This window comes from Hippocampus guttulatus, chromosome 13 (genome assembly GCF_054856545.1).
Source record: "Hippocampus guttulatus isolate MCC_2025c chromosome 13, RoL_Hgut_1.0, whole genome shotgun sequence".
Lineage (NCBI taxonomy): Eukaryota > Metazoa > Chordata > Actinopteri > Syngnathiformes > Syngnathidae > Hippocampus > Hippocampus guttulatus.
The window spans coordinates 19539490-19553255 of record NC_141273.1 but is presented as its reverse complement, the minus strand read 5'-3'; the positions used below and the strand labels follow the sequence as shown (position 1 = coordinate 19553255).

The 13766-nt window shown below is 43.2% G+C and overlaps 1 protein-coding gene across 7 annotated transcripts in view; it reads right to left on the bottom strand.

Moving 5' to 3' along the window:
* dapp1 (dual adaptor of phosphotyrosine and 3-phosphoinositides) overlaps positions 1 to 13766 on the bottom strand; it is a 37772-nt gene that overhangs the window by 12468 nt on the left and 11538 nt on the right. For 3 of the 7 annotated variants that reach the window (XM_086126878.1, XM_086126879.1, XM_086126881.1), the window contains exon 4: positions 916 to 1046. In XM_086126878.1, coding sequence (XP_085983004.1) covers positions 916 to 1046 — 131 coding nt within the window. Of the gene's footprint in view, positions 1 to 111; positions 1047 to 1968; positions 2117 to 13766 lie in introns of those variants that run through there. The other 4 variants (XM_086126884.1, XM_086126883.1, XM_086126880.1 and 1 more) reach the window with 3 other exon arrangements.

Below are 13766 nucleotides of genomic sequence, written 5' to 3'. Positions count from 1 at the left end.
GCCACGCATGTTTTTGGAATGTGGGAGGAAGCTGAAGTACCGGGAGAACATGCAAACTCCCCACAGGAAGGCCGGAGCTGGAATTGAACCTGGTACCTCGCGCCACCTTACCTCTCTGAACTCATCCGCCGCTACACACCTGCCCGGCGCCTCAGGTCTGCGGACCAGACATGATTGGAGGTACCGAGAACGAGGCTGAGGCTCAGATGGGACCAAGCCTTTTCTGGTCCCTCTTTCTGGAATGACCTCCCACTGAACATTCAGCAAGCCTCCTCGCTGTCCATCTTTAAAACTCGCCTCATAACTCACTTGCATTCTTTGGCATTTGACTCAGCATGATTCAGATTTGTTCTTGGTTTTGCTGTTCGGTACTTTCTACCGTCTTTGTTACCGATTTATTGCTTTACTGTTGGATATGTTAGTTGTTCCATGTACAGCACTTTGTATGCAGCGATGGCTGTTTGAAAGTGCTCTATAAATACAGTTGAGTTGAGTTGAGGTACCTCTGCACTGTGAGGCCGACGTGCTAACCAAGCATGCTCTGGGCCGCCCTTAATAGATATTTTTTTTCTTTAAAATTAAATATCCTCATTGTGTTTGGTGTTTTAAAGAGTCTACTTGGAGCAGTTTCCATGAGTTGTAGTTTCTACGTGTCTACAAGGCTCTTCTTTAATACACCGTGTTCACTTAATGTGATCATCTTCTACTGCACCGCTGAATGCTGTGCAGAGTACTAATTTAACGGTATGTGCTAGGTCTCTATATTTGAAGTCAGTAAGGAGAATGTTTCTGTGTCTTTGTGCTTCTGCTTTGGTTAGCAACAGAGTAAGCAGCAGCCCTTAATTTTAATGAACGGAACACCCAGGTTGTCACGAACTTAGTCAGTCTTTCTATCATAGGTTTTAAGTGTCATACTGAGGGAGCATTTGGCACAAGATCATTTTCTGTGCGCCCAGTCTGCAGAGCTGTGTGAACCCGCACAGATTCATAGATGGATGGCTCCTCCACTCTCCAAGGGTACGGATACTTCAGTACAATGAGAGTTCCTAAGACACGGGGGGAGATAATGAGAAAGAACAGTATCCATGTCAAAAAGAATGATTGATTCAACTGTCTCGATGTAGTTCAAATTGTGATGAGCAATATGAACTTACAACAACTAGCAATTCCTTTAGTAGTGTGAATATTAGTAATGAGAAATGTATTTTGTGCCCAAAACCACAGGAAACGTTATTGAATATTCATGCACTAATGTTTACACCAGTGGACGATATTTGTGAGCATTTTGCAAAGTGATCTGAGACAGTTGTAGTTGTTACTGATTCTGTCTATTCTCAATACAGTGCTACCTCTACTTATAACATTAATTGGTTCTGAAAGAAATTTCTTAACTCGAAAATTTTGTAAGTGGAGACGCATGTAAATGTCCTAATCCATTCCAAGCCCCCCCAAAATTCAGACATAAATGTTTTCCAAAGCATAAAAATGCATCAAAATATGTAATAAAGACATGTTTCAATTCGATTATTGCACAATAAATGAGAGTTGTGCAAATTAAAAAAAACTAAGAATAAAGAATAAAATGATGGTCGTTAAACTTTTAACTGAATCCTCATAGTTTTTTGCCCTTTTTAATTTATGATCTCTCTCAGAAGTGTTTTTTGCCTGGCATTTTGTGAAGGACTGATCCAAGGATGTTTGCTTTTGTCGGCTTTTAACAATCCTTCGAAAATGTCCAAAGCAAACATCAGCCAAGTGAGCGATCGCCCAACTGGTGAACACTTTTTCTGGGTGATTCACATTTACGTAAAACTCTCGGAACACTTCATGGGCAAATGACGAGGATGCTGCATGGACGCATATCTTAGAGGTGTCGAATTATCGCGTTCATTATGATTCATTAATTACAGTCAGATTTAGCGCATTATGGTTTTTAATTGCGTTAATCTATTTAAAAAAATATTTTACCTTTATTGTTTCTGTAGGTGGGCTGCCTTTTTCTAATAACCCTTTTTATGTGTTGGCTTCCTGTGTTCGAGTTGTTGAGGTTGGGGAAACCACTGTCAGTCACAGCCTGAAGCAGACATTGATTGGCTGCCATTATGTTGGGGCTTGTTTAGCCGAAGCTGATAGGCTCCCATTGGAGTTGGGCGGGCTTAGTAAGCAGCGGTGAGGAGTGGAGAGGTGAAAATGGAGCAATGAGAGTCGTGATGTGTCATTCGCGAACGAACCGGCTCTTAGAGCCGGCTCTTTGAAGTGAACGACAGGACCCAGCTCCTAATAGGGAGCCTCTCCTAATAGGAGTGACTTTTTTTCCCTCCTGTTTTTTTCCCCTCCTTCGGTTAAAGCCGCACGTGATTGGTTAAGATCCGTGGTAGAAGAGGGAGGGGATATATTATAAATAATAAATATTTGATATACTGTATATTTTTTTAATTATTTTTTGGTAGTAAATTAATTTAAGCAACAAAAAAAAAAACTGAGGAGCCATTTAGGAGTCGAAGAATCGGCTCTTTTTAGTGAGCTGAGCCAAAAGAACCGGCTCTCTAAAAAGAGCCGGAATTCCCATCACTAAATGAGAGTTCTCGGCACAATGAATGGAACATTTACATTCCAAAAAACGCCCTCATGAGACAATTGATAAAGGTAGAGTGTTGTGCCTAATTTGTAAGACGGAGTTTGCTTACCACCAAAGCTGCTCAAATTTAGCCACCCACATCAATGCAAAGCACCCAGTCGCGAGTGCAGCCACGGCTAACGTTAGCACCGAAAGCATTAGCAATAGAGGCAGCCATAGCAAACCTCTTCACCAACTAAACTCAAGGACAACACAAGTCATGAAGTCAGCATAGCTGCTGTGTCCTCTGAAGCCAACTAGAAGTGGTTGATGTTTATTTCAGCACTTTATTTTGTCATGATGAACAGTGTTATTTCTGAAGTGCTAACTTACAGCACTGTGCTTTAAGGGTTTTATTTATTATCTGAAGCAAGTTCAGTGTTGAGTACTTGTATTGCTCGGAAAATTGTTCTTACTTTTTTTGATATGTTAACTTAAGCACTTTTTAAGCACCCAATGTTCTTTTATTTTTATTTTGTAGTTCTTTGGATATTTAAGAAAACAAACAAAACAGTGATATTCCCCCTCGTGGTTGAAACTAAAGGTTTGACTAGTGACTCAGGGGTGGGCAAACTACGGCCCGCGGGCCGGATCCGGCCCGTTGGTCTTTTTAATCTGGCCCGCCGAAGATTGGTGCACAATTAAGGTTTGATTGCATTCATTTCATTTGGACTTGTAATGACACGTATTTCAACACCAGGTGGCACAGTTACTTCAAGTTGCAGAGCACAGGGAGGGAGGGGAAGACAAAGAAAGAGGGAGAGAGTAATGACCATGGAAGGGAAAGTGATATGTATCTGATTAAACGAAGTGGGTAACAAAGTACGAAACATTCAGGAGACGCCTGGAGTCGGAAAGACTCAAATCTACGATACTTTCAAAAACAAGGAAGCGATTCTTACTCAGTCTGATTCTGGCAATTTCCATGCTCAGAGTGAATTGCTTGTGGCTCGAGTAAATGAACATTTCCTAGAATGGTTTGATTGTTATCATGTTAAAAACTTTCCGCAAACTGGACCGCTAATAAGAGTCTGAGAGCAGTCAAATGTGTAGAGCGTGAAGAACAGGGGGCTCAGTACAGATCCTTGAGGAGAACCGGTGCCGAGTGTGATGGTGGAGGAGAATGTTACATTATTACTGGCATACAAAGACATTGTGCTATCTTCTTTATTTTCTATTTCTATTTCTAACTTTTGGCCCGGCCCTCCACAATATTTTCTGCTTCTCATTTGGCCCCCCTGGGAAAATAATTGCCCACCCCTGGACTAGTCTCAAATACAGCAGAAAGTAAATGGCTAGGACTGCATCTGTCCAAGTCTGCTGAAAAACAATAAAATACTTTATAATGCCACTTTTTCTTTTATCTTTTGATTTACCTCAATAATGTAACAAATTGAAAATGAAAATAGGGGTTTTCTCAGTAATCTTTAGAGGAGATTAAAATATAGACAGCCATCTCATTACCGCTGCGTCCCGCGTCCTAGACGCAAAATTTTCCCGCGGGACGCACAGTTCCAAATAATGTGCGTTTTTGGGACGCAAGTAAATTTCTCAGTCAAAACAAAACAAAAAAAAAACTACAGCAGGCCTGAGGATTTCACAGTAACGATCGTTACCGATAGCATGCCCTTTCCGTCGCGTCATTTTGACGGGACCGAAAAATCGTTTAACCTTAGAAGTCACCGCACACGAGTTGACTGTACGCGATCAAATCTCTCCTGTGTGATCAACGCGATTTCACTGTGCCTGTATGTGTGTTTGTGGTGTGGTGTGTGAGTGTGAGTATGTTCCTTCTAATTTACTTTCGTTTTGTTTTGTTTTCAGTGTCGGGGGAGGGGGGTGTGGACTGAACAGATAACGTTATGTGCACATGCGGGTTGCTATTTTAGTCCGCAAACTGAGGAATCGCGCGGATGAAAGTTGGCAGCGAAAAAAACTCACAAAGGTCTACTAATTACGGCATTTAAGAAATGGGAATGCCAGTCTGATTTTTCGTATGAATCATCCAAAGGGTGTATTACTAAACTCGCCTGTGACGAATGCACAGAACACAGGGTTTAAAAAACAGAACACAGGGTTTAAAAAACACTGGTTTGAGGGACCAGACTTCCTTTACAAACTACCCGAACCCGAAATGTACGGATCGTTTGAGTTTATCGATCCTGAAGTTGACGCCGAAATCAGACAAGTTGCAACTTTCGCTGCACATATTCAGAAAAATGGACTATCGTCAGAATGCTTCCAACGCTTTTCAAACTGGAACTAATAGGAATGCAATGGCTTGTACCAAACTCACCAAGCTCATTCCCATTCATCGAGTAACTCGTCAAATAACTCATGTAAAGGGTGGCATCAGTGTACTATGCCACACACTCCAGAGGAGCTGGACATCGCTAGTAGCCTCATCCGACAGTCCGTTCAACGAGATACTTTCACAGACAAATATGCTGCTCTCCAAGCAAATCAAACCATCCACAGCTCAAGTCCTGTTGTAGTTCTTGATCCCGACATGAGTGACAACCTCATTAAAGTCGGTGGTCGTCTCAAGCATGCTTCATTGAACCTAGCACATGAGAATCCAATTGTTCTCCCAAACAAGCATCATGTGACTACCCTGCTCGTCCGACACTACCATGCCAAAGTCATGCACCAAGGAAGGCAATTGACAGAAAGTACAATTCGACACGCTGGACTCTGGATCATAGGTTGCAAAAGACTGGTCTCATCCTGGATCATAGGTTGCAAAAGACTGGTCTCATCCACAATTCACCGTTGTGTGGCATGCAGAAAACTCAGGGGAAAACTAGAGACTCAGAAGATGGCGGATCTCCTACAGAAAGAAGGTGTCTGGTCAGAACACAATCCACTTGTGCTGAGAGGAGTTCATGAGCTCATTTGTGCAAGCACGTCGGGAGCGCGCCGTCTCACGGGAGCCATTTCCACTCCTCAGAGGTTATCTGATTTCAGTCTGAGAACAATGATGAAGTCTTCAATCCAAAGAATATAATATAGATGCACTCCTGTGTGCTTGGAAGACTGAGAGTTCTTTTACACAGCTGTGCAGCCTAACAAGCAACAAACAAACATTCTGTTCCTTGATGACTTATTTTGTCCAAGCTTGGGAACCGGCTGGCCCCACTTCAACGTTATTCTTCATGGTCTCTCTCAGTGAAACCTTGCAAGGCCATACTGCTGAATAAATGCTTTGTAGTATTTATGGGATAACTATGTACCGTTATTCTATCATATGGAAATATTAAAAATATTTTGTACTACAACTTAAGGGTTATTTATGTGTATTTTTTCCTAAAATTGTCATGTGCTGTATCTAAGTCGAGAGACAAAGGGCGCAAATTTTTAAATAAACCGCTCAGCAACATCACAGGACCTGAACCGCCTGCGTTTTTCAGTTTCAGTGAAGTACAAATGAGTGCAGTTAAAATGCAGGCAATTGTACAGTCAGAGGTGCTGCTAGGGATTTCGGATATGATAATAAAAAAAAAACCTTTCTGCACTGAAATAGAATAAAATGCATTTTGATTCAGTTTACTGCGAAAGGAATCGGCGACTGTACACTCAAAAAAAACATCTCTTCATATTTGACCATGAAGTTAACTTAAGAATTGTTACCTGGAAAAAAAAATCTGACGTTAAAATGAGAGTAAGTTTTGTATTGAAAGTGAAAATACACAGAATTTAATTTTCAGGAACCATCAAATAGTTTGAGAAAAAAAAATCTATTACAAATTTAAATTGTACAATTCAGATTCAGTTATTTTATATGATTCAGATTAAAATATACAAATCCATCCATGATCCGAGCCACTTAACTTCAATTAATGTAATTCAAATTCAGGATCAACTATTTAAATCTAAGTTATTCACACTCAGTTGGTGGCAAATACTCCACCCCACCGTGTCCCACTGAGTTTCAGAAACTTCAAGGGTTCTTTTTACTGACCGTTCATTGGTAATGATCCTTACGTCATCAGGCGCTGACAGGTATGGCAGCCTCGGTTACACGCTCCCTAGTATTATCCCTGTTTTTGTCATTTTCGTTGGTTTTTGGCGACCCTGAACGGCTTACTTACACAAGGGAAAAGTTGCTTAGTATTGGGGAGTCTACGCTCGGTCTTTTTTCACCAGCACACGAAAATCCACAAAGTTTTTCGGAGCTAATCGCGAGCGGAGCGGCTGCGCTGTACGGAGCATGGAAACGCCGCCGGAGGAGGGGGAAGCGAGCTGGCGTGCTCGTCAAGCTCCGGCAGCGTGGATTTCGAACCCCGCTCCCATCGATCCATCTTGCCAAACAAGATGGAGCATCTTGCCATCTACGATCTCTGCCAAACAAGATGGATAAACTTCTCACAAAGACAACAACAAAACCTTTGCACGTTCTGCTGCGCTCTGTGTTAGAGGAATCTATGAGCAAAATTGTATCATGTTTAAAGTTTCATTTAATTTGAAGCCGACCAGACTCCGTGGAAACCTCTTCCCTGAAGGAGCCAGCCCCGCACCGGACACCGTGAGGAGCGAGCAAGCGCCATCATCCAACGGACCTGGGTTCAGCTCGGCATCGGGACAATTATCGGAAAAAATAAGGTCAGTCGGCATGGTGGAGTAACCGTTGCGTAGTCGGTTCTCTCCACTGAGTGACGGAATTAGATGAGTTAATGCCGAAAACGGAGTAGATGTAGAAGTGTTTGTCGAAAACACTTTCGCATGACACGTCAGGCATGATAAAACATACGCCATCTTAAACATACGGCATGCATGCACGCACGCTAAAAATACATTTTTAAAAAGGCAACAGAAGGAAAACTGAGTTCGGTTGTACTTCATTTAGCCATTTTACAATGTACTCACGTTTTTCTCTTCCCCTCTTACACGCTCACCCTTCACTCATTGGCGACTGGTACCTGCTAGGGGCGTGCCTTTAGCGTCCTCTTACAGCCCACCCTTCACTCATTGGCGGACTTCCGCATGCCTGTCGTCACTCACTCCGCCTTTTCTCTATATAAACAGCGTGTCGGCCAGAGGTGCTCTCAGTCAGGCTTTGGAACTCGGCGCATACACTAGACCACAGGTGTCAAACTCAGGTCCTGGAGGGCCACTGTCCTGCATGTTTTCCAAGTCTCCCTGTTGCAACACACCTGATTCAAATGAACAGGTTCAATGGCAGGCTTGCGCAGAGCTTGCTGATGATCTGATCATTTGAATCAGGTGTGTTGCAACAGGGTTACTTGGAAAACATGCAGGACAGCGGCCCTCCAAGACCTGAGTTTGACACCTATGCACTAGACGCTCCGCATTATAAGGCGTCCTGTCCATTTTGGAGAAAATTTAAGACTTTTAATGGTGCCTTATAGTCGTGAAAATACGGTAATCTGTTTGAACAAAACACAAGGGAAACGATACTGTCTTGTCATTGTTGATGTGTTTTCAAAATGGGTTGAACTGTCTTCGAGCGCTCATGATGATTCGGGAACTGTCGTGAAAGCATTGGGCGAATTGTTGGACACTGATTTGAAGCAACACTGTGCATACCACCCGCAATCGGCTGGATTTGTGGAACGCACGAACGGAACTGTCAAAGCCATGCTCATTGAGACAATGAGAGAGACTAAAAGACTATTTAATCAGAAAGAGATGCATAGGCACAATGACTTGCCAAGGTGTTCTGCTCCACAGACTCGCCAGGTCCGGATTGGTGATCAGAATTTCCTCAAGGTGCTGGAAAGACTTCTCTGGGACAGTGAACGCTGGAATGGCCCCTCCCAAGTGATTGCAGCAACAAAAACTGTGGTCAAGGTCGAAGGACGCGACGGCTGGATCCACCAGTCGCAGTGCAAGCTCCTTCGGTTCGAGGTTAAGGGGCCTCGCGACGGCAGTCCCAGGAAGGAGAATCAGCACCTAAGTCCAAGTGCGCTAACCTAGCGTGCCGCCGAAAGACCACAGTGGGGGAGAGGGTTTTCCGTGGTAAACGCACCCCTCTCAAGAAACACCACAGGAAGGGCAGTCAAGTGTTGCCGATGCATCATCAGCATCATCGGCATCATCCTCATGGGCCTAAGAGAAGTCACGGTGGGCACACAGGCCCACGAAAGGAGTGACTTGTCTCATGGGATTCGACATCGGGAGGCAGGAGACGATTGTTGGTAGATTTTTCTTTTCCTGTTTTTGTGTCGCTTGCGCGATCCCGCTGGTCAGAGGTTGTGCTGCCAAATTCATGGATGCTATCAAAGTGAAGTGGCGGCTCAGCTGACTGTGGCCATGTCGGAGTACCAACAGGTGCACACGGAGTCTGACGAAGATAATTTTAACACTGACTTTGGTGATTGATTTACTGTAACCTTATGTAAGCCCGTATGATGACTTCACAGAAAAGCATTGCAGATGTTAGGGTTTGATGTTCTTGGGTTGGCTTACTTTGTATACAGTAGTTAGTTAGTTAGTAGTTAGCAGTGTTGTGTCCAAGGACCGGCAACCCGAGGCCAAGGCCAAGGCCAAGGACTTGCCTCCGAGGCCAAGGACTTGGAAAATTTTCCGAGGCAAGGCCAAGGCCAAGGACTTGAGAAATTTTCTGAGGCCAAGGCCAGGGACCAAGGACTTGCCTCCGAGGCCAAGGCCAAGGACCAAGGACTGATTTTTAAGCTGAGGCCTAGCCGAGGACATGTATAAAACAATGCTATCATACCACTTGGCAGGTCTTCATGATTTGCAACACCCCTCCATTATAACCCCTTGCACTCCGTAACGCTTGAATGAAGTGTTTTTATTCAAAGAGTAGAACAGTCAGGGTACGTGTTATTTATACTGTGAAAAACAAAAATAAAAGCATATGATATACATTTATGAATTAATGTTTTAGTGCAGTAGTTTCTTAATATGAAGTAAATCAACACTCAACAGGCATGACGTGACACGGAAGACAAGTTGAGAAATGACTTTGCATAGAAGTCAATCCCTGAGTGCAGAAAAAGCGGTAATCTCTGCAGTGATAATTTTACAGTTTACCGGCAGCGAGTCCCAGGGATTCGCTGATCAGAAAAGTATGAGAGTCTGAGAGTCCCAAATTTCGAATTCTGAAATGGTCTATTTATTCAATTGCATATGACAATAACACAAACAACAACATATACATACAATTATAAACAAATGCTGCAAAAATTTAAATAATTCAGTAGCAGGCCTAAGGATTTTGGAAATTCATGGTAACCGTTTTTCGGTTCTGTCGGATTACCCAATGGGAAACCATGGTAACTAATGTTGGGTTCCGTAAACGTTCATCATGGGAACCCATTTTTCTATTTTGACTGATATTCATAATGAAGAATTCTGACACTCAAAAGTATAATGTTTCATGGGTAAATGTTTGAAAACGATGCATTAACAATGAACATTACATCAGTCGCTGTGTACTCCAGGTTTATTCCAAAAAATAAATGGATCACTCATGGTGTACTCATGTGGCATCATCAGAGTATTTTTTCCAATCTCACACTGCAAAGATTAATTTACTGGTAATCATTAATACAGATAAGTATTGATGTCGATTGACATTCTCTTCCCAAGACGATGCATGCGTAATCTACTATCAATTTGACGAAAGAATTTAACACACGTCATCATGAGTTCTACCAACAGTTAACATTAGCATTACTACACCTTGAGACGAATATTTTATTCATAAAGTTACCATGCTACAACCAGTAAATTATAGAATAACCAATACTGTTTCATAATATTTTTCATAACGATTAGTCTACAAATCTAATGACCAATTTGCCTCGTAATCGTGCCTCTCGTCGTATCTTGCTCTCGTGTTCTGTGCATACATTCCAGGTGAGTTTAGTGATACGCCCTTTGGACGATTCAAATGAAAAATCAGACTGGCATTCCCATTTCTTAAATGTCGTAATTACTAGACATTTGTGAGTTTTTTTCGCCACCATCTCAAACTTTCATCCGCGCGATTCCTCAGTTTGCGGACTAAAATAGCAACCCGCATGCGCACATAACGTTATCTGTTGCATCCCCCGCCCCCCAACACTGAAAACAAAACAAAACGAAAGTCAATTAGAAGTAAGACACTCACACACCACACCACAAACACATATACAGGCACAGTGAAATCGCGTTGATCACACAGTCAACTCGTGTGCGGTGACTTTTATGGTTGAACTATTTTTCGGTACCGTTAAAATGACGCCACGGAAACAACACGCTACCGGTAACGATTGTTACCCTGAAATCCTCAGGCTTGACGTCGTTTTTTTTTGTTTGTTTATTTGTTTTGACTGAGAAATTTCATTGCGTCCCAAAAACGCACATTATTTGGAACTGTGCATCCCATGGGAAAATTATGCGTCTAGGGCGCGGGACACAGAGGTAACGAGATGGCTGAATCTCTAACCATTCTCTGAGTACTACTATTATTACCACTACCACTAATACTACATTAATTAATACCTTCAACTTCACAATAATAATAAATATTTAAATCAACCATGATTTTAAACTATGTATTATCAATATTCATTATTCCAAACATGAGAAAGCATTCAGCAAACATAACTGGAATCGAACAAAAGGACTCCAAATCCCAACGACCAAACCTGGAAGTGAAGTGCCGACATTATTGACTCCAGCTGTAACGCAAATTACTTGGTTCAATCAAACATTCTAGTGCCACCGCACAAACGTGACGACTGTGCAAAAATAACTAAATAAAAGACACCACTGTTACAGAAAGGCTTTACACGCTATTTAAACTGCTGATCGCGAACAGAACGAACCGTGATTGAAACTAACTGTGATGCCGCTCTTTACACGTTGTACTGACGGTCAGTGGCAGCCCCACCCCTCTTAAAGCGCCAGATAAAGTCATCAACATGGGTTTCCCTGGATGGATTTTGTATGATTTCTTCATGATTTTTGCGGTCCTCGGGCCCACTTTATATCTGTGGACGAAGGATTAGAGGCTCTAATCCCTCGTTGTGTCCGAGGACCGGCAAGCCACATTTAATGTGTAGCCATTGCCCAGGAAGGGTTTTCTGTCCTGATCTTGTTACACCACCACCCGCCCCCCAGGACAGTTTTTCCTTCCACCCGTGCAATTGCATATCAATGTCACCTGGACGTTTGACGAAACTTTAATTATGATACAGAGGTGGGAATGTTAGAGGAATCTATGAGCAAAATTGTATCATGTTTAAAGTTTCATTTAATTTGGGCACATCTGACAGATGAAGCAAAGCTCGCTCTACAACAATGCTTAGACTGCACTGATTGGGGCGTCTTTGAAACTTCAACGGGCACACTGGATGAATACACAGACACTGTAACATCATACATCAGTTTCTGTGAGGACATGTGTGTACCAACGAAGTCCTTCCGCTCCTTCAACAATAACAAGCCATGGTTTACTCCCAAACTCAGGCAACTCAGGAAAGTCAAGTCAAGTCAAGTCAACAGTATTTATAGAGCACTTTCAAACAGCCATCGCTGCATACAAAGTGCTGTACATGGAGCAATTTAACATGCACAATAAACAGTAAGACAAATCGGTAATAAAGGCGGTAGAAAGCACCAAACAGTAAAACCAAGAACAAATCTAAGTCATGCTGAGTCGAATGCCAAAGAATACAAGTGAGTTTTGAGGAGGGTTTTGAAGATGGGCAGCGAGGAGGCTTGCCGAATGTTCAGTGGGAGGTCATTCCAGAGAGAGGGACCAGCAACAGAAAAGGCTCGATCCCCTCTGAGCCTCAGTTTAGTTATTGGTACTTCTAATAAGGTCTGGTCCACAGACCTGAGGCGCCGGGCAGGTGTGTAGGGGCGGATGAGCTCAGAGAGGTAAGGTGGCGCGAGATTATTCAGAGATTTGAAAACAAATAAGAGGATCTTGAAAATAACTCTAAAATGAAGGGGGAGCCAGTGAAGGGATGCCAGAGTAGGAGGTATGTGCTCCCTCTTACGAGTACCAGTCAAGAGGCGAGCAGCGGCATTCTGGACCAGCTGAAGGCACTTAATGGAGGCCTGGCTGACTCCAAAGTAAAGGGCATTGCAGTAATCGAGCCGGGATGTGACAAAGGCATGAATTACTGTCTCAAAGTGTTCATGTGAGAGGAGAGGTTTTATTTTGGCCAGCTGTCTAAGGTGAAAGAAGCTGGATTTAACAACGGCACCAATTTGCCGATCGAGTTTGAAATCACTGTCCAGTTTAAGGCCCAAGTTTGAGACTGTTGACTTAAGATAAGGAGACAGGGGGCCCAAGTCTGCAGGATGGAATGTACAAGGGCCACTGGGACCAAACAATATCACCTCTGTCTTCTTTTCATTGAATCTCAAGAAATTTTGTGCCATCCAGGTTTTGATTTCTTCCAGACAGGATAGGAGTGGTCTTAATGAGAAGGCGTCTTTCTTGCTCAGTGGGACATAGATCTGGCAGTCATCTGCATAGCAGTGGAAGGGAATACCATGTTTCCTTAAGATGGAACCCAATGGGAGCAGATACAGCGAGAACAGCAGAGGCCCCAGAATTGAGCCCTGTGGAACACCACGTGACAGGGGAGCAGTGCGTGACTCAGAGCAGCCAAGGCTGACACAGAAGGTTCTGTCAGCTAAATAGGACCTAAACCACTCAAGAGCACTGCCACCAATGCCCACCAAGTGCTGCAAACGAGTCAGCAGAATACTGTGATCCACTGTATCAAATGCTGCAGTTAAGTCCAATAAAACTAGACACACGTGGTCTCCAGAGTCATTTGCCAGGAGGATGTCATTAGAAACGCATAACAGGGCTGACTCCGTGCTATGCATCGTCTTGAAACCTGACTGGAAGACCTCCAAGATGTTATGTTCATCCAAGAAAAATTTCAACTGCATGTGCACCACTTTTTCCAGAATTTTGGAAATGAAAGGCAGTTTGGAAATGGGCCTGAAACTTGACAGCACATCTGGATCAAGACCAGGTTTCTTGATCAAGGGTTGGACCACAGCATGTTTAAACTGTTGGGGAACTACACCAGAAGAGAGGCTGCTGTTGATGATATCCAAGACTGATGCGCCAACACTCGGGAGAACCTCCTGAAAGAAGTGCGGGGGAAGAGAGTCGCAAGGGGAGCCAGATGGCTTCGTCTGGCGAACT